Source organism: Meleagris gallopavo, chromosome 3, assembly GCF_905368555.1.
Source record: "Meleagris gallopavo chromosome 3, MGAL_WU_HG_1.1, whole genome shotgun sequence".
Lineage (NCBI taxonomy): Eukaryota > Metazoa > Chordata > Aves > Galliformes > Phasianidae > Meleagris > Meleagris gallopavo.
Window position 1 is genome coordinate 93,321,109 of NC_139406.1, and position 21,389 is coordinate 93,342,497.

The window sequence follows — 21,389 nt, forward strand, 5'->3', positions numbered from 1 at the left end:
GGTCCGGAGCGGGGGCTGGGGAGGGGAGAGGACCGGAAGTGCCGTTCTGCCCACTTCCTTCTCCGCTCGGTGGTACCGATGCGGAAGAGAACGGCGGCAGTGGTGAGAACGGGGAGAAAGAGGGGACGCCGGGCCTGGGGGGAGGCGTTCAGAGGGGACTCCGCCGCAGTGGGGCCTCTCGGCACTCCCAAGTATCCCCCAGTGCTATTTATCCCATTCCGCTTCCTCCCACTTGGAACCCCCGCCCCTCTCTCTCACTTATCCCCTCATCCCCGTTGCCCCCCTCCCACTGTTCCCCATTGTCTCCCTCATCCCCATTGGCCCCAACACCCAATTATCTTCCTTTATTGCCATCTTTCCACATTGTTCCCCCATCGTTACCACAGGACCTTCACCCTCCCCCACCTCTCCTCCCACCGGCCCTGCATTCCCTGAGGATGGCCCTCACGGTGTCTCCATCCCCTCTTTCCATCGCAGCACTTAATACCCAACTGCTATGGGGCAGACCCCAAGTGGGACCCCATTGACCAAATCCTTGGTCAGTGGAGCCCCCGGAGCCCCCGTCCTCAGCAAAATCACCCCCTGCCCACCTCCAGGATGGCTTTTCCCCATGGAGGTTCTGGGGTTGCTCGCTGAGACCCTACACCCCCTCCTTTCCTACTGCTTCCTATGCTGGTGGGGCATGGAGTGAAGTGGAGACCTCAGTTTAGCGCTTTAAAATCCACACAGTTTGAATAGCCTAGCGCTTTCTTCATGAACATAGGGAACTGAGTTTCAGACCAAATGATCTGAATGCACCTTTATTTCTGGTTATCCTGGGAGTGTATTGCAAATATGGTGTGCTTTAAAGAGGTTCGGGAAGTGCTTTCATCCAGTTTTCCTCACCTGACAGCACTGAGTGCACGGTGAACTTTATTGTCTTTGCAGAAGAAAAAAAAAAGGGAGAAAATCTGAGATAAAAGAAGATATAGTAGGGGATTTTGGTACACAAAACAACATGAAGTTGAAACAACATGAAGTCAGGAGTTGGATCATTGTGGGTCACTTGGGGTATTCTGTGATTCTGTGTGAATAATGTACATCTTCTACACACATGGATGTATGTAGAGATAAAAAAAATACACTAGTATCGTCTTCCTGATGCCACCAATTCCTGGAAAGAAGAGCATTTCTTATTTATTGGCAATCTGCAGTCGGGTTGACCTGTCCACTTGCAGGACGTAGAAGTCTGTGTGCTCACTTCTTTTTTGTGTTGTAACAAAAAATCTGTGTCCTGTCTCTGAATGGTACCAATGAGGGAAGGGAGGGGCGTAAATTGTGTGAAAACCATTGAGTTTGAATTTTTATAAACATGCAGAATTGTACTTTTTTTATTTCCAGATATTTCATTTTTTTTAGAAATATGTGTATTTTTAAAGTGGACATCTTAGTGCTTTAACGTTGTAATGAGGTAGTTGCAGTGTGTTTTGAATATTTATCTGCTTTAACATTGAAGAACTCTGTTTACAGCCTAGAACACTCCTTTGGAGAATTTTACAATTACTTTAGCCTTCACCCTGCTCATGCAAGTAAGCTGCAAAAGGAAGCAGGAGGCAAAGCTTAATGAGACAGAACCGGTTGTGCAGTATTGTACAGAACAGGACGTGCAAGGTGCTGCTCTTGCTGGGAGTATATCACAGGAGAACAGAGCCAGACTTCCTATTTTGGTTAGGCTGCAAGAAATCTAACGTGGGAAAAAAGCAGAAGGCAGGCTCTGGAATCTCCATTTGTGGAGATACTCAAAACCCAACTAGATGGGGCTTGCGTACAAAGCTGTGGTCAAGACCTTCAAAAACCTCTGAAATGTTCTGAGATAACTTGTGTTTGTCACCCCTCTCTCATTTCTCACCACCCAGGGGAATGACGATGAGCCTCCTGCCTTCAGTAGGGGACGGGAACTGCTATTACATCCTGACAGAAGACTGTGCCTATGGCAGCAAGTACTTCCAAGCTGGGAACATGTGCTACTGCACTGAGAGGAGCTACCTGCGCAACTTTGCCGACGTGCCCCCAACTCGTTTCTTGAGAGCCATCATGCTGGATGACAGCTCCACCGTCACCATCAGTGTGGAAATCCTGCAGCCTGTGCGTGAGGAAATGGCCGCCTTCCTCCTGAGCATTAGCAGCCACAATGAGCGCTTGAACTGCTTCCTGGACAGGCTGAACCTTGAGGCAGCTCTGCAAGCCGTGCCAGGCCAGAGAGTGATGGTGGAGGTCGACCGGCAACATTTCCCCGGCATCATCCGCTACATTGGGAGCATTCAGAAAAGCACTTTGAATGCGTTGACCCCATTCTTCTTTGGAGTGGAGTTGCAGGTAACTGGATAATCATAGAATCATAGAATGGCCTGGGTTGAAAAGGACCACAATGGTTGTGTGGTCTGGTTCATGCCCTGCCCAGCTCCTCCTGGCTCCAAGCACAATGTCTGCACCAGGAGCCTTGAAGGTTGGCATTGAACACAGGGTCACTCTGGATGCCAGTTGGCTGTTACCAGGTATGATGTAGGGGAGCAGGCTGTTGGTTCAGAGCAGCCCGTGCTTGTAGGCATCTTTGCCTTGGAGCGGTTCCAGAGGAGGGCCACTAAGATGATCAGAGGGCAGGGTACTTCCAGTAGAGGGGAGCATATAAACAGGAGGGGGAATGGCTGTTTATGAGGGTGAATAGTGATGGGACAAGGGGGAATGGTTTTAAACTGAGACAGAAGAGGTTTATGTTAGATATTAGGAGGAAGTTTTTCACACAGAGGGTGGTGACACAGTTGCCCGAGGAGGTTGTGGATGCCCCATCCCTGGAGGCATTGAAGGCCAGGCTGGATGTGGCTCTGGGCAGCCTGATTTAGTGGTTGGTTGGAAAAATCCTCTAAGATCACAAAGTTTGACCATCAACCCATGCCCACCATGCCCACTCAGAATCATTGAGGTTAGAAAAGACCATAAGATCAAGCCCAACAACCATCAGACCATCACCACCACTAATAGAATCGTTAAGGTTGGAAAAGACCACTAAGATCATCAAGTCCAACTGTTGACCCATTCCCCACCATGCCCACTAGCCATATTCCTCCATGCTGCATTTCTTGAACAACTGACAGCAAAGCAAGTTGCTTGTTTTCCCTTTGTGCTTGTCAATGTGACATAACTTTCTGCCGTGTTCTCAGGATGAGGGTGAAAACAGAGGGCGCAGCGATGGATCCTATCTTGGCATTGAGTATTTCAAGTGTAAGCCGAATTGCGGGATCTTCCTGCCCTTCACCAGAATCCAATTCATTTCCACGCTGGATAATGACCATGGGAAGCAGAAGCCAAAGGTGGATGCAGAAGAAGTGGTTCCTGTGAAAGTGGGAGATGCCGTGAGCTTCTATGTGGATGATGTCCGCAGAAAAGGAATAGCAATGGCAGTTTACAGGGAGGGAACCCAATGGTTCGTTAAAGTTTGCCCGGTAAGACCAGCCTCACTGTCTTTTCCTGTTGGTTTCTTTTTCATTTGATTGTTTATCTATATAATACTAAGGCTTTAAAGAGGAGTGAAAGCATCATCCAAAAGAGATATAATGTTGCGTGCAGACTCTTTGGGCCTGTTTGGGAAAATTGGTTCCTATTCCAGGAATGCCTTGTGACTAATTGACCATTTAGCTGGTGTATTCTTCTTTCCTTTCAGGAAGAAGAAGGAACAACTGACATTTTCAGAGAGATTCCTATGGACTCTGTTGTGAAGGAAGACTTACATTCCCAAAGTAGGTTATTACCAGATGTATCTGTCCTGAGCACGTTCTTGTGGATTTAGCATTTATTTCTTCAGGTCTAACAAAAGCTTCAGCCTAATTCCAGCTGATTAAATCAGAGAGCTGAAAAGGTCCATGGAAATGTCTCAAGTTCTGAATGGCATGCTTTGCATTAGGCAAATAGAGCTGCGTTCTCCCATTTAACAGGAAGAAACGTCTGATCACAGCACAGAAATATTTCCTAGGATGGAGAGCACTACTGACTAAAGAGTCTTTAATTTAGCTGTAGAGGGTGGAGCATAGCCTCATCCTGATGCCTGATTAACTCAAGAGGGCCCAGATGCCAGCAGCAATGGTGTGAGTCATTGGACAAGGCAACAAGTAGGTGGGCTCTCTGTTGCCGTAAAGAGATGCTGATCAGATATCCCATGGCCAGACTGGGGACAGCTGTCATTAGACTCTTTGTTGAGTTGATTCATCTCACTAAAGGCATAAAAATAACCTGAAGACAACCCCCTGTATATATGATCTATAATTTCAGAACAGACCTGGCATTAGGAAGATGATGGTGACATGTAGAGGTGTCTGTCATTAGGTGACTTTCTGTCTCTCCTACCCATTAGATTTATTTCCACCGTTTGAGTCTGACATGGGAGTGGAACACTCAAAACAAATGAAACAACAGATAGGTGAGAGCGGAGATGAGTGTGAAGGTGTGAACCCGTCCCTGGAGGTGAACTCCATGGTCCAGATCACCTTGGACAAAGGGAACCAAGTGTCGGGAATCATCCGCTGGTTGGGGTACTTGCCCCACACCAAGCACAAAATGGCAGGAGTTGAACTGGTAAGAACAGAATAATTGTGAATCCTGCAAGCGGAGTCAACAGGTTTAAAACATAACCAGAGTAAATAAAAACATCAAAACAGCACCGAATTTGCACATAGCTTTTTAAGATATTAAATAGCCTTGTGATGGATTGCACTTGATTCATAGGAAACCTGCTCCCTTGTCATTCCTCAATGCTTTTTATCCTTAGGATGAAGATAAAGGAGTCACTGCTGGCGAATGGCTGGGTAAATACTATTTCCACTGTGCTCCCAAGCGTGGCATCTTTGTGAAGCTGCAGTCCTGCCAGCCCGACGTTCGCTTCCAGTGCTCGCGCAACTGCGACCTGAGCCTCGTAGGATATAGTAAGCTCTCTGGGTTGAGGGGAGACCCCTCGTGTGCAGTGTCTTTAATTGGTGGTTTCATGCTCATCGTTCTCTTCGAGTGTTCCAAGAGATGTCCATTTTCAGGATAGTGAGATGGTCTTTGTAGGGAATATCCTGCAAGTGTGAGAGACAGTAAGTAATTGAACACAAGGATAATGTAGATTAGAGTAGTGTGGGTGTTGAATCTAAGGCAAGGTGCTGCTAGTGGCTCTGAAAATGAGGCATTTGTGGCATGGGTGCGTTGGAGAAGCCAACAGAAAATGTTAAGAGGCAACAGCAAAGCCTAGAGCAACAGTTCTTGCATGGCATTGTGAATGCTGCAAGCAGCTTGGGGCTTTCCTGCCTGTGGCTTTCAAGGCAGAAGAAAAGGTCTTGTATTACATTTGATGGTCCTTATGGGTCTCTTCCAACTTGGGATATTCTTTGATTACTGAGAACTGAATGTGACAAGTAAATACACTACCATATCTTATGGATATTATGGCTCTGGAGAGTTGCAGTCAGTAACTATGGCCAGGATGTCAGGTAGTCAAGGTGTTGTACCTGGAGAAATTAGGGGGAGCTTGGAAAGGAAGAGTATGAAATCCATTTTAATGTAAAGCTTGATGTGGCAAGACATTCACAGGACAGCAAAGGGAAGAATAGGTCATTATTTTCATTTTAATAGAAAGAACTATCTCCGAGAGCAGAGAAGACAATAAGTTAGCCATTTAGAAAACATAAATAAGATCACTGTAAAAGAAAAAAGAAAGTTCTCATAGAGACTGCCCAAAAATTGAGAGTAGGGACAATGAAGTGTCTTAAGGGCCTGCTGAAAAAGTGGGATTGGATTACAAGGGAAGAATGCTGGAGAAACCGAAAAAAGACCATATTGAGAAAGCTACTTTGGAAGATGGAGTTAGTAAGAGGATGTAGGGCTGAGGACATAAATCCTTCTCATTCATGGCAAGGGCAGACAGATGAATCCAAGCTGTAATGCATCTGAGCTTCTACATGCTTTCTGAGGCTGGGCGTTCATGGATTTATACTCAAGTCTGCTTTCTGAGGCTGGGCGTTCATGGATTTATACTCTATGTCTTTCATAGATTCATAGAGTCGTTCAGACTGAAGACCACTAAGATCATCAGGTCATTAGGAATGGAGAAGACCACTAAGACCATCAAGTCCAACTATCAACCCATCATCACCGTGCCCACTAAACCACATCCCACAGTGACGTGGGGAAATTCCACAGGGAGATCCCAAGCTTGCCTGGAACCCAACACCAGCTTCTTTGTGGCTCTTTTTGTCTTTGTTATACTTGGCATAGTGATGGTGGAGGCAGCAGAATCACTGAATCATAGAGTATACCTTTTTGGAAGGGTCCTGTAAGGGTAACTGAGGATTGCTAGGGCACAGCAATAGCAATTCCTCTGGTGAGGAAGATTGAGTTTTGTCTCCATTTCCAGTAGCTGAATTAGTAAAGGGACAAACCTCCATACCAGCATGGTTCAGTCCCAGCAGGAGTAGAGCAGAGCTCTGAGGCATTGGGGAAGGACAGAGCGCACTCAGATGAAGTGGGAAGCTAAAGAGAACTGCTTCTGTTGCTTCTCTTGCAGGAGAGAAGGAAGATGTTCCCCACGTTCCGCTCAGTTTTCCTCCTCTAAGGAATGAAGAAGCGGTGCACATCCTACGAGGACGGATGAAGGGGATCCAGGGCCACTGCAATTCCTGCTACATGGATGCAGCACTCTTTAGGTAAGTGCCTGCTTGTGCAGTGCCATATTGTTAAATGATTACTTCTTAACTGGGCAGTGCCCTGCAGTGCAGGCTTCCAAGGTGGCTGGAAATTGACCTGGCGTAGAGCAGAATGTAACTGTGTGGAGGTGCAACCTCAATGTTTGCAGCCTTTTGGTCTCTTTCCTGTAATCCATGAGGTTCTCAGACACTCAAGTACCCCTGTGAGTACCACTCTGTGTGTCTATCGTGCAGGGTGGTGAGATATCATAGTTCTCTGGACTGGACCACGCTGACTGCCACTGGAGACAGTGGCTGGAAACATTGCAAAGAAAGCACCCAGGAGATCCCAGCTTCACTGTGCAGCACTGTTTGGAGAGGAAAGGACTCAGTGGTGCCCCCATGAGCAGTTTTGACTGCGAAGTACGAGATTTCATTCTCTCTTAACTGTTTCCCTGCTTACTCCAAGCATCCCTTAAGCCAGATGTGGTTTATCTCACTGTGGAGATGCACTATCACTCACACTTCTGTCATTGCGTGCATGGATTGTTGAAAATGAAAGCCACTGATTGCCACTAAGCACAATTTGCTTCCAACCACTTCTGCAAACCCCTCAGACTTAGACGGTGCTCTCTCTTCACAGCCTCTTCTCCTGTACATCCGTGCTGGACTCCATGCTCTTCACACCCTTCCCATTGTGTGATAGGAATGTCCAGAACATTCTGCGGGATGAGATCGTGAACCCGCTCCGAAAGTGAGTGCAGTATGTGGGAATGCTGGAAGTTGTCCATCTGTTTTGATAACTTTTGCCCTCCAATTCCAGAAGGTGCCTGGGAAAGGGTTACTTGTAGGGTGTCTCCTGCCATCCAAGTCTTTCTCTCTTGCCCCTCTTCCAGTTGTTTTCTTCCCCTGACTGTAAGGCTCCCACGGCATGTGTGAGGTTTCCTTGCTCAAAATCATTGATCACTGAGGTTGGAAGATACCTTTAAGATCATCCAGCCCAACTGCCAACCCATCACCACCTTGACCACTCATCGAATCACTAAGGTTGGAAAAAACTATTCAGATCATCAAGTTCAACCATCAACTCATCCCCACCATTTCCACTCATAGAATCATTACAGTTGGAAAAGACCTCCAATATCATTAAGTCCAACTATCAACCCATCACCCATTAAACCATGTCCTTAATCAGCCATTTTCTTTAAGGCTGGATATGGGTAGACCATAGCATGGCAGCTAAATTATCTGGATTTTGTATTAAATATACCATTTTTTTCTCATCCTCTCTTGCTAGGTGTGAGAGAGGCATGGAGAGCTGCTTCTGCCTAAGAATAAGACATTAGCATCCTCTTTGGGGTCAGTGCCCTGGCACTGCCTGCAGAAATACAACCCTGGGATAGTGTGTAGTACTGTAGTTTGTATCATAGAACCATTGAATCAGTAAGGTTGGAGAAGACCTCTAAGACCATCATGTCAAACCATCAGCCCATCCCCAATATGCCCACTAAACCACGTCCCCAAGTGCCACATCTCCATAGTTCTCAAACACCTCCAGGGACAGTAACTCCACCACCTCCATGGGCAGCCTGTTGCAGTAATTCACCAAATACACTGCAGAGATCATCTGTAGCTGTTTCTTGTTTCCAGGAATGGCTTTGTAATGGCTAGGAGTGTGATGCACCTGAGGGAGCAGCTAACTGAGAAGGGCCAATGCTCAAGCTTTACCAGTGCAGAGAAAGGTAATGTGCTCTCTGGAGACTTCTCTAGGCTGCTCCTATGTGTACTGACAGCTTAATTGTGTGCTTCTCCCATGCATGTACATTGATTTGCCTGCTGTGCTGCTCATTTATGTAAAAATGTGCATGCAAGAGTTCTTAAAAGCTGAAAATATCAATGTGCTTTTTAACTGACATTTGTCCTGAAGTCTGATGGAGAGAGAGGAATTGCTGGATCTCTGCCACCGTCGAGCTGCTGCCAGGAGGGGAGAAGATGAACTTTGTGAAGAGGCATTCCCTTGACCTTTAATCTTTGAATTAGCCCTGAAATATCTGTCCCTGGTGAACCTGCCAGAGTCCATTTTGCCATGGTCAACTTCTCTTTGAGCCCTGATAAATTAGTTGGGGTTCCCCAAAGGCTGTAGTTTGGTTAAAATAAGGCAGAAAATGCTTGTAATTTAAGTCAACCTCTCTGATTGCAATCATCACATTTCTCTCCATGTGCAACAATGGTATTGTACAACAGATTGCCCAGTGTCAGGCATTTGGCTCATATCTACTTGACAGTATGGCAAGTTCCTCCTGTGGTGTGACTTCTGCTTCTCTCTACCCTTCCAGATCCGGAGGAGTTCCTGAACCTCATAATGCATCAGGTCCTGGGAATAGAGCCACTCTTGAGACTGCAGTAAGTTCCCATTCCCACACAGTTTTTTTCATTTCCAATACTACACAGAGATGTAGTACTTAGGGACATGGTGTAGTGGGCAATAGTGGTGGCAGGTGGATGGTTGAACTAGGTGATCTAGGTGGTCTTTTCCAACCTTAATGATTCTACAATTCTAATTGAGCGCAATTTATTTGTCTCATTGGTTATTTACCTCTGATCATTTGTTGTCAATTTGTCCCAAGTGGTTCCATCCAAAACAAGTTCTAAGCTCTGCCTGGAGGCTTTTCCTTTGGAAAAAAGATGAAAAATGTCATGTCATCCTTAGGGAGAGCTTTGAGAAATACAAAGTTCATCCTCAGTGCTTTTGGATGCTTTTGGGATGTGTCCAGGCTGTCAATCTGGCTCAGATCCTACAGTTCTCAAAAAGGGACTCTGTGGATGCAGTCCCAGTTTTTTCAGGACTCTACAAAGAGGATGAGAGGCTGAAGGAAGCCAAAAATAACGATGCTGTTTGGGAGCATAGAAGGGAATTGTTGGGTTTCTGTGCTCTTTTGTGGAGACGTCAGTCAACCCCGAGGCTGTGGAGTGCTCAAGAGAGGTGGAGCACAATGGAGACTCTGTATTGCTGCCCCCCTGCAGAGGGTCATCTGGAGGAAATCCTTTCTAAATAGATCTAAAAAATAAGTTTTCTGATTGTGGTTCGTTTAAAAAAAAAAAAAAATTGAAATATCTTTAATATGGAAGAGGGGAAACTGAGTTATGCTCATTGGGAGCGGGACGCCGTGCTATGTTGGATAAGGAGATTCACAATGGCACGAGGTAAGCATTCCCCATGACCACTCCTTGCAGGTCAGGAGCCCAGAAGGAGCAGGACTGCTACTGCTACCAAATATTTATGGACAAACAGGAGGACCTAGTGGTTCCTGATGTGCAGCAGTTGGTGGAACACTCCTTCCTGTCTTCAGATCTGAAGCTAGTAGAGGTGAGCCCAGCTTCCTTGCATCTACATTGTAGTCTTCCAGCAAATCTACAGTGGGTCTGGTGCATCTTACAAAGCAAAGCAGGAGGATACTTGGCCTCAACCTAAGAGATATTTTGGGAAATCTGAGTGTGACTTGAGAAGGGATGTGATTCACAGTAGCAATATGGAGAGAAAAGTCTCTGGAATTTGCTGGAATGGTGGCTTGTTTGTCTTTGTTTTCCCAGATCCCATCTTGCTTCATTATTCAAATGCCACGATTTGGGAAGGAATATAAAATGTTCAGCAAGATCATCCCTTCCTTAGAGCTGGATATCACCGATCTGCTGCTGGACAGTAAGTTGTTGGGTGATGGTGAAACTGACAGCTGAGACTGGGAACAACCAGGTGTCAAAGAGATAACACTTTGAGTTGTGGGAGGGAGCTAAGGTGGGATCATGGTGGGATTCCTCTACCTTGAATGCTTAGTTTTGACAGGATAAATGAGATTCCAGGTGAGACCAAGAGGAGACATCACCACTTTTGCCTCTGCAGGTCCCAGAGAGTGCTGTGTGTGCAGTGACGTTGCCACCTGGGAGTGTTCAAAGTGTTTCAAAGACAAAATATTCTCACCTACGGGTCTGAAGCAGTTCTGCAGCACCTGCTCCAAACAGGTATTAAGTTCCTTTGGGTGCTCATGAGATCTGCCAGCAGAATGAACACCCAAACCTGCACAGACCAACTGCTGGACCCTCTAAGCTTCTTGCTGTCAGCCTGCAATGCACTGCTGTTCCTTGGGGAGGATCCAACTGCACGTGAGGCAGTTGAGTGCAGAATAAACTGAAGGTCTGACTTCTGCACGCTCCCCTTCCCAGCAGGCCAGCTTCAGTTCTGCCTGCTCAGCAGTGTCACCCCATTGCCTTTCCTTAGGTTCACTCCCACTACCGACGCAAAACACACAAACCAACCAGGCTGCACGTCCCAGAAGAATTTCGTCGCCGGAGTTCCCGGGGCAGCCAGGAGGTTCCCCGTGAGAAGATGGAGCTCTTTGCAGTGCTATGCATCGAGACCAGCCATTACGTCTCCTTCGTGAAATATGGCCCCGAAAATGAGCACTGGATGTTCTTTGACAGCATGGCTGACAGGCATGGTGAGGTCATGGTTAAATGGGTGTGTGGTGGTGGGTTGGGGTTGGACTTGATGATCTTGGAGGTTTTTTCCAACCTTAATAATTCTTTGAATGGGCATGATGGGAATGGGTCAGGGTTGGACTTGATGATCTTGGAGGTCTCTTCTAACTATGAATCGCAAGTGACAGGCTTGGTGCTTTGATAGGAGCCAGGAGTTTATATGGTGGGTGTCTGTAACACACATCATGTGGGCCTTGCTCAGTCTGCATCCAGGTGAATGATTTTGGAAGATTCTGTGCTATGCTTGAAGGGAGCATGAAGCTTTTGGGATGAGTGAGTGTTGTTGGGGAAGTAACAGCTTCATTTCTTCTGAAGTCACCTGCATGCATTAGGATTCTACTTCTAGCAGAACCCAATTCCAGAGAAGTGTAGGCCCAGCCCACGGAGATATGAGTTGCTCCTAATGGTCTTGTCCTCTGGCTCTGTTCAGACCAGGGACTTCTTATGTGGGCTGCAAGGACAATAGGACAGATCTGTCCTGCCCAGTGGTGGTGTTGACCTCCAGATCTTTCAGCTAAGGCACTGTAGGTACTCATGCCTTGGGACATACTTTGAACTTGTCTCCTTCCTTCTGGATTAGGTGGTGAGAATGGCTTCAACATCCCCACTGTAACATTGTGCCCTGAAGTTGCCAAATACCTGGACTTGCCACTGGCCATGCTGGCCCTGGAGCAGCCCCGAGACATGGACGGAGTGGCCAAACGCCTCTTCTGTGATGCCTACATGTACATGTACCAGAGCAAGAAGATGGCACTGTACAAGTGACGCTGCCTTGTGTTGGTACTGTATCAGCACAGTATCAGAAATACGAGCTTGGACTCATTAGTTCTGAAAGCATCTAAATCTAGTGCACTGAACACACACCTCTGCCTCTTTTTACCTCTTACAGTATCTGTATTGAGCTGTGTGAGCCCCTCTGGTTTTGTAAATCCAGTGCCAGGTTTCATGCAGCAATAGTTTGTACTGCCTGCAGAGCTGTACACTGAATTCTTTACATTCAAATTCATTATTTCCAACTTTCCCTTAACCTGCCTTCCTCCTATATGGTACTCTGCAACTCTGCTCTACCTCAGAGTCCTGTCCAACATCCTTTCCTTCTTCCAACACCGAGGACCAGCATCTCTTAATGGAAACGTGAACCCTTCATGTTTGCAAAGGGCACTGGAAGATCACATCTCTGCCCCATGTAGCACTTTCCCATATGGACTTGAAGAGTGAGAAAAGCACTGTGTAGTTGAGATGTCTCAGGAAAGTAGTTTTTCTCGGGGTCTGGGATCTGATCCCACACCTAAAGCCGAGACTCTGAATTGTCTTCACTTCCCTTATCCAGAACTAATATCTACGGCACTTTCACCCACCATCAAACTGAGGTTAATTAGATATCTTGAGCTGCAAATACACTTTTAAAAAAATGTTATTTTTGTAGGAACAAATTTGGGAAAATTACAGGGCAGAGGAGCAGAAGGTGGGCATGAGACTCCAATGTGTTGTCATCCTGTGAAATCTGCAGGATGTGAGGTGTTGTAACTTTATTTCTAGCACTTGCTGTCCCATCCACTTCTGAGATCTGCACCAAATAACAGGAACAGAATTTCAAGGGCAAAAATGGAAGAATAAGCACCCTTTTTTTTTTTTTTTTTTTTTTTTGCAATGACAGCAGAAAGGGTTTATGTGTGGGAACAGGTATTCTTTAAGTCAAATAACGTGCATTTGCAAATTGTGGGTTGTCTGCCATTAAGCACATGCTGTCATGGCAGCAGGAAGGTGTTTTCAGATTCTGTGCTGTGAGTCGTTTTACTCAGGTTCTGGATGGCACAAGAGCCCAAGAGGAATAAATCCAAGAGTCAACAGCCACAACCTGCTTCCTGCCCTATTTTCCTTTTAACACAGGGTGCAGTAATTTTATCCCATGACCCTTTTGGCTTGGGCCACATAGTGGTTTAGTGGGGATCAGGTTCTCTTTTTTTTGCTTAAAGAAGGGTTGTGATGCTCAATGGAACACATCTTGACAGCTTGTATCAGTTTTCTGCTATATCCCTTACATCTGTATGTGGTCACTTCAAAGGATGGATGGAGGCTTCAAGGGATGAATGGAGTGTAACGAGTCCATTAATAATATACATTGTGTTGAGAACACTGCTGTCTAATTCAGCTCCCAGACGTTGCACTGAGGTCTCGGTGTTGAGTTGCTCAGAGTTTTCAATAGTCAGATTTGCTGCTCCAGTCTTTTGGGTCTGGAGTTTGCCTTTGTTAAGCGACTGAACCTCAGGAGGTCAACCATGAGCCAGTTCTGGGCCCCATGGTTTAAGAAGAGACAGGGACAGACTGGAAAGAGTCCAATGGAAGGTTATGAAGATGCTGTAGGACTTGGAACATCTCCCTTATAAGAGGATGAGAGCCTGGAGCAGAGGAGGCTCAGTGGATCCTATCCATAGCCATAAATCCCTGCAGGGTGCTGCAAAGTGGATGGAGCCAGTGGTGCCCAGCACCAGGCAAGAGGGACTGAGATGAATTGGAATCCAGGAGCTTGCTGTGCCCATCAGGAAGCACTGCTGTGACTGAATGTTGGTATCAGTGGCTGAGAATTGTGGAGTTTCCTTGAAGTTCTTCAATAATCCCACGGCTACAATCTTTGGGAATTTGCTCCTGGTGTCCCTGTTTGAGCAGAGATTGGACCAGATGACATCAAGAGGTGCCTTCCAATCTCAACAGCCATTGGGTGAGCTAACATTTATATAGGGAACCTTAATGCACTCATCATGAATGCCTGATAGCAAAGCAGTGTGAAGACTCTCATGGATTGAAGAGGTGGTAATAGATTATCAACAGGCCATTCCAAGGAACTTGAGATCTGATGGCTGATTCCACGGGCTCTCCTCTGTGGCCATGGAGAGGTGGTGATGGGATGGAGCATGCTGCTTTCTCACTGTCTTATCTATTTAATGTTATTCTTTGTTATAGAGTTGTTGTAAGAACTCGAGGCAGTCTCAGGAGTACTGTGGACAAAGTTTAATAGCAAAAAGTCTTTTCTTCTCTCTGGAAGTGATGATACAGTGCCTTACAATCCTAGCAGCAGCGCAGTGCTCTTGGCTGTTTTTTTAAGTGGGGCTTAACAACAATCAGACTTTGTTGTAGTTTTTTTTTTTTTTTCCCATGAACAAGCGCTTCAAAGATCTAAAAATGGAGAAAGAAAAAACACACAAAAAAAGCCACCACCATAAATACAACATCTCTTATCCAGACTTTTGCTGGGAATGGGTGCAAGTCTTTTCAGTGTGGGGCTCAGTTTTTGACTATGCAATTCCAAAGCTCAGCAAAAAGGATTTAAAAATACCTCTCTATTACAAACCTAAACAGGATTAGAGAAGAACACACACAGCTCAGAAAGGCACATGATTTATTCTTTGACATTTTTATCCATTCCATGCAATGTTTCCAGATGGCATTTGATTTAAAACTTCCACTTGTTGCTGCTGGCCCATGGGTACTCCCAATGACATTCCAAAGGCTTTGGTGCTAGAATTAGGTGTAGGATGCCACAATATGGGGACATGGGCTGCTGCTGAGTGCTGGTGATGGATGACATCAGTCCTGTCATCACTGAAGGCACAGGGCTGGCAGGGCCACCGAGGTCAGCAAGGAAGAAAACGCGTTGCTCCCACAACAACACAGCAGACATGGCTGGACATGGCTCCCTCGTCACCTCCCAGCTCTGTCTGCCCCACTCTTTTGTCCACAGCTTTGCAGTGAGGCAGCTCTTGCAGTTCCTGCGCAGTCCTCAGAGCAGCACCGCAGAGCAGCAGAACCATTAGAACCATCCTAATTAATCACCTGGTCTTCCAAAGAGCAGAAGTGCTGCTCTCAGTGCTGGGGGGTGATTTGGGGTACCCCTCACTGGCTAGCGTGCTGCAGCTCTGCAAGGAGGAGATGCAGCTTCTCTGTCATTGCCACCTGGAGAAGGAGCAAAAGGGGACGTGAGTGTGACTCCATGGAGTCACTGTAGGGCTGTGGGGGCAGGAGGATTGGGATAAAACCAGGATAGTGCCTGGTAAGGGGGAAAACATACCAGGTAGGGCTGGGGGTCACGGAGCTGGCGGTGCACAGGGCTGAGCAGGTTGAGGGATGCTTGTGCATGGCTCCGTACCTCCTGCAAGCTGGGCAGCTCCTCATACACCTGTGGGATGGAGACATCATACACAATGCCAACTCCCCAAGATCGGACAGCACAGGGATGCGGGACAATGAGATGGTGGCTGTGGTGGCACCACCTCAGCGTTTGTAACATCAGTGACAGGGACATCTCAAACTCTGGTGACTGATTCAGCACGAGGATACCACCCTGCCTAGGCCTTCACTCAACAAAGGAAGGACAACTCATTAACAGTGAGAACACTGCCAGGCTGTCCCTATATAGGACATCTGCTCAGTGGAATGAAGGACAGTTTCTTGCATGCAGAATATCTTGGGCTTTGTGCTGCAAAACTTCCAGGCGACAGACCAAGAAAATCCATGTTCGTAAGACAAAATTTCATCCCTCTGCTGGCGAACAGGATTTCCCATGGAGATATCCCATCTCCAGGGGCACTGTGCCTTGTCAGCATTGCTGAGGGAGTCCTCTCACCTCACGTGCGGCATGGACAGACCCACCACCACCACCCCGAGCACCTCTTGACCCAAGCCCATCGTGGGGAGAGAGGAGAGCTGCCTCTGACCTGTCCATCTCTCAAGTACATGCGATGGAGGAGCTCCACAGCACTCGGCCTGACCTTGGTGGCCTCTCCTCTCCTCCCCAGGATGTGGACCACCAACTCTTGCCCCACACTAGGTGAAGGCTCATTCTCCAGGGCCATGAGGTCCATGAAGGGATGACCTGTAGGGATGAAGGGTCAGGTGCCAGCAGGTGACACTAGTGACAGGATTATGGAGCAGGAAGAAGAGCAGGTCAATGAGGTAGGAGTTTTCTAACTCAGTGGAGCTCACCAGCAGCATCATAGAGCCGATATATTGCCTTAATCCCTGGGATAGTCATCTTCTCTTCCTCCTCTGTGAACTTCAGGCACGGGGAGCCATTAACCTCCACCAGCTGTGGAAAAGGAAGTGATGGGGATTTACACCTTATTTTTTTCACATAAACACCATCCCCGGAGGTTTGCAAGAAAAGGGTAGATGTGGCATTTAGGGACATGGTTAGTGGACAAGGTGGTGATGGTTCAACAGCTGAACTTGATCTTAGAAGTCTTTCCCAATCTTCTATGACTATTCCAGCTCACACTGGTGCCGGAGACTGTGCAGAGTTCTGGTCTGATGCAAAATAACTGAGTAAATCATTAAAAAAAACCCCACAGACTCAAACCATCCCCAAGCCAAGTGGGGCAGAGCTGCCGCTCCTACCTTGTAAACACAGCCCAGCGACGGTTGTAGGGGACATGTCACCAGGTTTGTCCCCACGCCAACCATGTCAATCTCACTCCCCTGGTGTAACAGAGAAGACAATGACCATCAACAGCTGCTTTTTTTTTTTAAGCTCACGCTAAAATCAGAGCCACGGAGCAGGTCAGGGGCTGTTCTGCCCCGAAGTGCCTCCTGGTCTCCGTATGTCCATCCTGCCCACTCATTCCAGGTGGAAACTCTTTTCTGTTCCCACCCAGGAAAGGCTGAGTCACAGGAAAGTGACTGTCACATTTGTCCCTCCAATGCTCCAGCTCCAACCTCACCTCTCGGATGAAATCCTCCAGGCTCTGTTCGCTGATGTCGTTGCTCACGGCTATGGGGATGCTCCCAAACCAGGGCACCTGGAAGCTGGAAAGGAAAGAAAAGAGCAGAAGAATGAGCAGGAAGGCAGTCCCAGGTTTTGGGGCTCTGAGAGCCAGTGAGCACCCCATAGGGTAGCGAGGGCTCCCACTCTAACAGCCACAGAGGCAGGACACGCAAAGATGTGGGTACCCGGGGCGGAGAAGCAGGGGATGCTCTCCAGATGTCTGCAGGACTCACTGAGCACCGCAGGCTCGGAGCACCCTCCGGGTGTCCTTGGACTGCTGGATGAGGTCCCCGCTATCCAGGCGCACCCCAATGGCACGGTACCCTAACTGGTGTAGGGCCAGTGCTACAGCGCAGAAATTGGGCAGACCGCTCCTGACAGGGGCAGGGAGAAGAATTAGTGTTCGTGTCCTGCAGCAGGTGACAATGAAAGATGGGGACACAGCAAAAAAAGGCCACCTCATGACGCAGTAAGTGTCCAGCAGCCCCTGGAAGTCCTGTGGAAAGGCGATGGCGTAGGACACGAAGGCAGCCAGCTCGCCACGGTTGGGTTTGTCACTGGGGGTCCCCAGCAGCTCACACACCCGCTGCAGCCATGACTCAGCTAGGGATGGAAGATCCATGGGCTTCCCACCTGCCAGCGGTGACAGGACCTGCTTGGGGACATCAGTGATGACAATGAATCAATCACGTTGGCTTCAGTGGGTGAAATGAGTTCTAATGGGCACCCGATACCATGCGCATCCCCTTTCCCTTCCAGCAGCTATGGGGATGTCTAAGCCATATGTGGGATGTCCCATCCCCACAGTCATATCAGGGGTGTCCCATCCTTGTCCCATCTACCAGCACTCACTCTGGGCTGCACCTCCTCCAGCGACCTGAAGGACATGATGAAGGAATGGGCGACGGTGCCACGCACTGGGATGCCATAGAGCTTCCCTGCCAGGACGTTGCTGGTGTAGTCAAAGCCTGGAAGGAGGGATGAGGGGTGACAACATGACAACAACACAGCATGGATATGTGGGGCAGCACTCACCTCCAATATAGGAATACTTGGAGGCAGAAAGTCCACCATCTGGACCCTGGGCACGACGTAGACCCAATTCCAACAGCTTCATCTCTGGGCCAGCAAGAAGGCGGAATCGAGCGGCGTTGGTGGCCACCAGGCTGGAGGGGCCAAATCACACCAAGTCGTGTTGGCAACAAATGGGACCATCAATTGCTTGGGGGACCACCATAACACAGTCACAGCCAAAATACAGAGCCAAAAATTGGTACAGCATTGGGAATGATAAAGGGGACCATGGTTTGCTTGGCAAACAACTCCACTTGGACACAGGGACAACAGCTGGTCCAGCAGAGATGAACACATTGCCCTGTAGAATTCCAAAAATGTTGTAGGGTCCCCTACCTGGCGTAGCTGACCAAGCACAGCAAGGTGGTCTCCAGCAGTTGCACCACCAGCAGCGGTCCCTTCACCTGTAGGAGCGGGACCTGCGGAGACAGCACGGTGACATCCCCACAACCACACACACCAGAGATGGGGACATGGGGACGCTTGGCCAAGTGTCGCACCCTGGAGAAGACGACGGAGCCTTCAGGCACAGATGTGACGGTCACCTCAGAGGCATCCACGGTGCTGAGGTAATCAAAGAAAGCATCCTCCGTCGTGCTGGGCAGCACCGAGCGCAAGTAGGCGATGTCTGCAGGGATGTCAGCTCGTGTCCCTGTCCCTTGGAAGGCATTATCCCTCCAAGGGATTCCCCCCAGGTCCCCAAGCTCCTCTGGGGGAACCCCACATGCCACCAAGGAGTCTCCTGGTCCCTCTGAGGGATGTCCCTTTCTTCATCAGATCCCTCTAAGGCACATTTCCACATTCCCTACATCCCTTTGAGGGCTTAGTTCTCCCTCAAAGACGTCCTTGTGTCCCATAGATCTTCCTGAGGAATGTCCTTGTCCCTCTAAGAGACGCCCCCATGACCCATCTGAGGACTCAGATCCCTCCGATGGCACATCTCTGTCTCCCACCCCAGGCTCCCATCCATTAGGACTTCTGAGGGACATCCTCATGCCCCGTAGGTCCTCCAGAGGGATGTCCCCACGTTGTCTAGTTCCCTTTGAGTACTCAGATCCCTCTGAGTCTCTCTAAGGGACATCCCCATGTCCCCATGATCCTTGAGGACTCCAGACCTTCTGAGGGATGTCCCTGTGCCCCGTCCAAATCCCTCCGAGGAGCTCCCTGTCCCTCTAAGGGACATACCAGAGACACCACCCCAGACCCCTGTCTCTCAAGCACATCTGTGACACACCTCTGTCCACCCAGTTTGTTTGAGGGATGTCCCCGTGTCCTCTGGGTCCTACTGAAGTCTAAAGGCACGTCCCCATGTCACCGAGATCCCTTTGGGGAGTCTGGTGTCCCTGTGAGGAATATCCCTGTCCCTCGAGTCCCCCCAAAGAGCTGCCCACAGGTCTCACTGTTGAGTCCCCTGTCCCTCTGAAGGATGCCCCCACATCCCATCTGAGGCCTCAGATCCATTTGAGAGATGTCCCTGCTCCCATTGAGGAACACCCCGTCCTTCTAAGGGCCGTCCCTATGCCCCCAGATCCCTCCAAAGCACATCCTTGTCCCTCCGAGAGATCTCCCCGTGTCCTAACGACGAGTCTCCAGGGATGTCCCCTTCCCCAAACCAAGTTCCCAAAGGATGTCCCCGTGTCCCTTCCCCTCCCCCCCCACAACGACCCACCCGCAGCCGAGAAGCGAAGGGCCCCGAGGCTGCGCAGAGCCTGGCCCAGCCCCGCTCCCACAGCGAAGGCGCCACCGAAAGGTTCCCGACGGAAGAAGAGCTCGGCGGCCGCGGGGTCCCGGTGCCTCCCCGTCCGCCACAACGCGTACGCCATCGTCAGGTGGTACAGATCAGCCAGAGGAGCCATCGGCGGAGCGGGGCGGGGAAGAGAGCGGGGCAGCATGGGAGCAAGGCGGGGATGTTGGGACGTGGGGACACCTGGTGGGAGGACGGGGTATGCGGTGGCACGGAGCCTTTAGCTGGGGATAGAGGGCACTTAAGAGGCTCGGAGAGGGGATATTTGGGGGATAAGGGAGCAATTGGTGGCGTGGTGAACTGTGGGAGATGGGCATTTGGGGGTGGAGGCACTCAGTGGTTTGGGGGGGGGGGGGACGACAGGGGACACTTGGTGTGGCTTGGGAGGGGACACGGAGGGTGCTTGGTGGCTTATGTGGGAGACAGGAGACACTTGGGGCTGGGGAAACGGACACAAGGCACCCAGTAGGGGCACGGAGGGGTACAGGGGGCATTTTGTGGCTTGCAGGGCCAGGCAGTGGCAGACAGGGGATGCAGTTGGTGGGTTGGAAGGGGACATTGGGGCATTTGGATTAGGGAAGGTACATAGATAGGAGTTGGTGGCCTGGGGGGACAAGAACATGGGAAAATACGGACAGGGGAGCACCTGGTGGCTTAGGGGTTACAGGGACATAGCAGTGGGCACAGGGTGGCTTTGCGTGACAGAGAAGTGTGGGAGATTGGGCATTTGGTAGCTTGAGGAAAGGGAAATATTACTTCTATTTTTAAGAAAGGAAGATAGGAAGACTAGGAACTACAGGGCAGTGAGCCTCACCTCTGTGCCTGGGAAGATCATGGAGCAGATACTCCTAGAAGCTCGTTAAAGCAAATACAAGATCAAGGGGTGATCTGAGAGAGCTTCACCAAAGGCAGATCTTGCCTGACCAACCTGGTGGCTTTCTATGATGGAGTGACAGCTTTGGTGGATGGGGGAAAGGGCTGTGGGTGGCATTACAGTACAGAAAGGACATGGAGCTCTCGAAGCAGGTCCACAGGAGGTCCACTAAGATGATGAGAGGGTTGGAGCACCTCTCCTATGGGGAAAAGTTGAGGGAACTGGGATTGTTTAGCTTGGAGAAGAGAAGGCTCCAGGGAGACCTCACTGTGGCCTTCCACTACTTAAGGAGGTGACACAAGGCAGTGAGGATACGGGGCATAGTAGCAGACAGGACACAAAGGGCACGGAAGGATGCAGGAGACAGTGGATGTCAACACATGGATGACTAGGGACAGCAGGATGTAAGAGATAATATCACAGGGCAGGCAAAGAGCACTGCAGTGCCAATTTTCCTAGAGGGTGGAGTTGCCACTGCTGCAGTTCCATCTGAACTCACAGTGCAGCCATGCAGTTCTTCCCACTTGCTGGGTGTTGGCAGCTGGACCTTGGGCTCTGGCACTGTGACACCCCACAAAGAGTCACCTCTTCTTTCCATAGGCCAGACTAAGCACAGGCCTGGTTCCTCACAAAGCAAAGGACCTGCAGAAGTGACCTGCTAAGGGTATCACAAGCAGCAACCTGGAAACACAGGTATCCTTTTGTCGAGGTCTTCCT

The 21,389-nt window shown here is 49.0% G+C and overlaps 2 protein-coding genes across 5 annotated transcripts; one reads left to right on the forward strand and one right to left on the reverse strand.

Moving 5' to 3' along the window:
* Window positions 1–4: 4 nt before the first annotated feature.
* LOC100541966 (ubiquitin carboxyl-terminal hydrolase CYLD-like) lies at window positions 5–13,079 on the forward strand. 2 transcript variants are annotated; one of them, XM_003205328.5, is made up of 15 exons: window positions 5–102; window positions 1,896–2,355; window positions 3,198–3,479; window positions 3,698–3,773; window positions 4,385–4,605; window positions 4,799–4,952; window positions 6,572–6,710; window positions 7,333–7,443; window positions 8,340–8,431; window positions 9,026–9,092; window positions 9,924–10,056; window positions 10,281–10,389; window positions 10,588–10,706; window positions 10,963–11,182; window positions 11,803–13,079. In XM_003205328.5, exons 2-15 carry the CDS (start codon window positions 1,900–1,902, stop codon window positions 11,985–11,987), a joined length of 2,364 nt encoding a protein of 787 aa, XP_003205376.3. In that variant the 5' UTR covers window positions 5–102; window positions 1,896–1,899; the 3' UTR covers window positions 11,988–13,079. The 2 variants fall into 2 exon arrangements, with proteins under 2 accessions (XP_003205376.3, XP_085077902.1); XM_085221776.1 differs by lacking the exons at window positions 8,340–8,431; window positions 9,026–9,092.
* Window positions 13,080–14,602: 1,523 nt separating this feature from the next.
* NAPRT (nicotinate phosphoribosyltransferase) lies at window positions 14,603–20,107 on the reverse strand. 3 transcript variants are annotated; one of them, XM_085221783.1, is made up of 13 exons: window positions 19,724–20,107; window positions 18,555–18,682; window positions 18,391–18,473; window positions 18,016–18,146; window positions 17,833–17,948; window positions 17,439–17,635; window positions 17,214–17,354; window positions 16,937–17,021; window positions 16,614–16,694; window positions 16,203–16,305; window positions 15,935–16,092; window positions 15,289–15,396; window positions 14,603–15,173 (listed from the first exon to the last, which is right to left on the reverse strand). In XM_085221783.1, the coding sequence occupies exons 1-13, from the start codon at window positions 19,944–19,946 to the stop codon at window positions 15,114–15,116; spliced, it is 1,614 nt and encodes a 537-aa protein (XP_085077909.1). In that variant the 5' UTR covers window positions 19,947–20,107; the 3' UTR covers window positions 14,603–15,113. The 3 variants fall into 3 exon arrangements, with proteins under 3 accessions (XP_085077909.1, XP_031408784.1, XP_085077910.1); XM_031552924.2 differs by having other exon boundaries at window positions 17,439–17,632; window positions 19,724–19,961; XM_085221784.1 differs by lacking the exons at window positions 14,603–15,173; window positions 15,289–15,396; window positions 15,935–16,092 and having other exon boundaries at window positions 16,282–16,537; window positions 19,724–19,967.
* Between the last annotated feature and the right edge of the window lie 1,282 nt (window positions 20,108–21,389).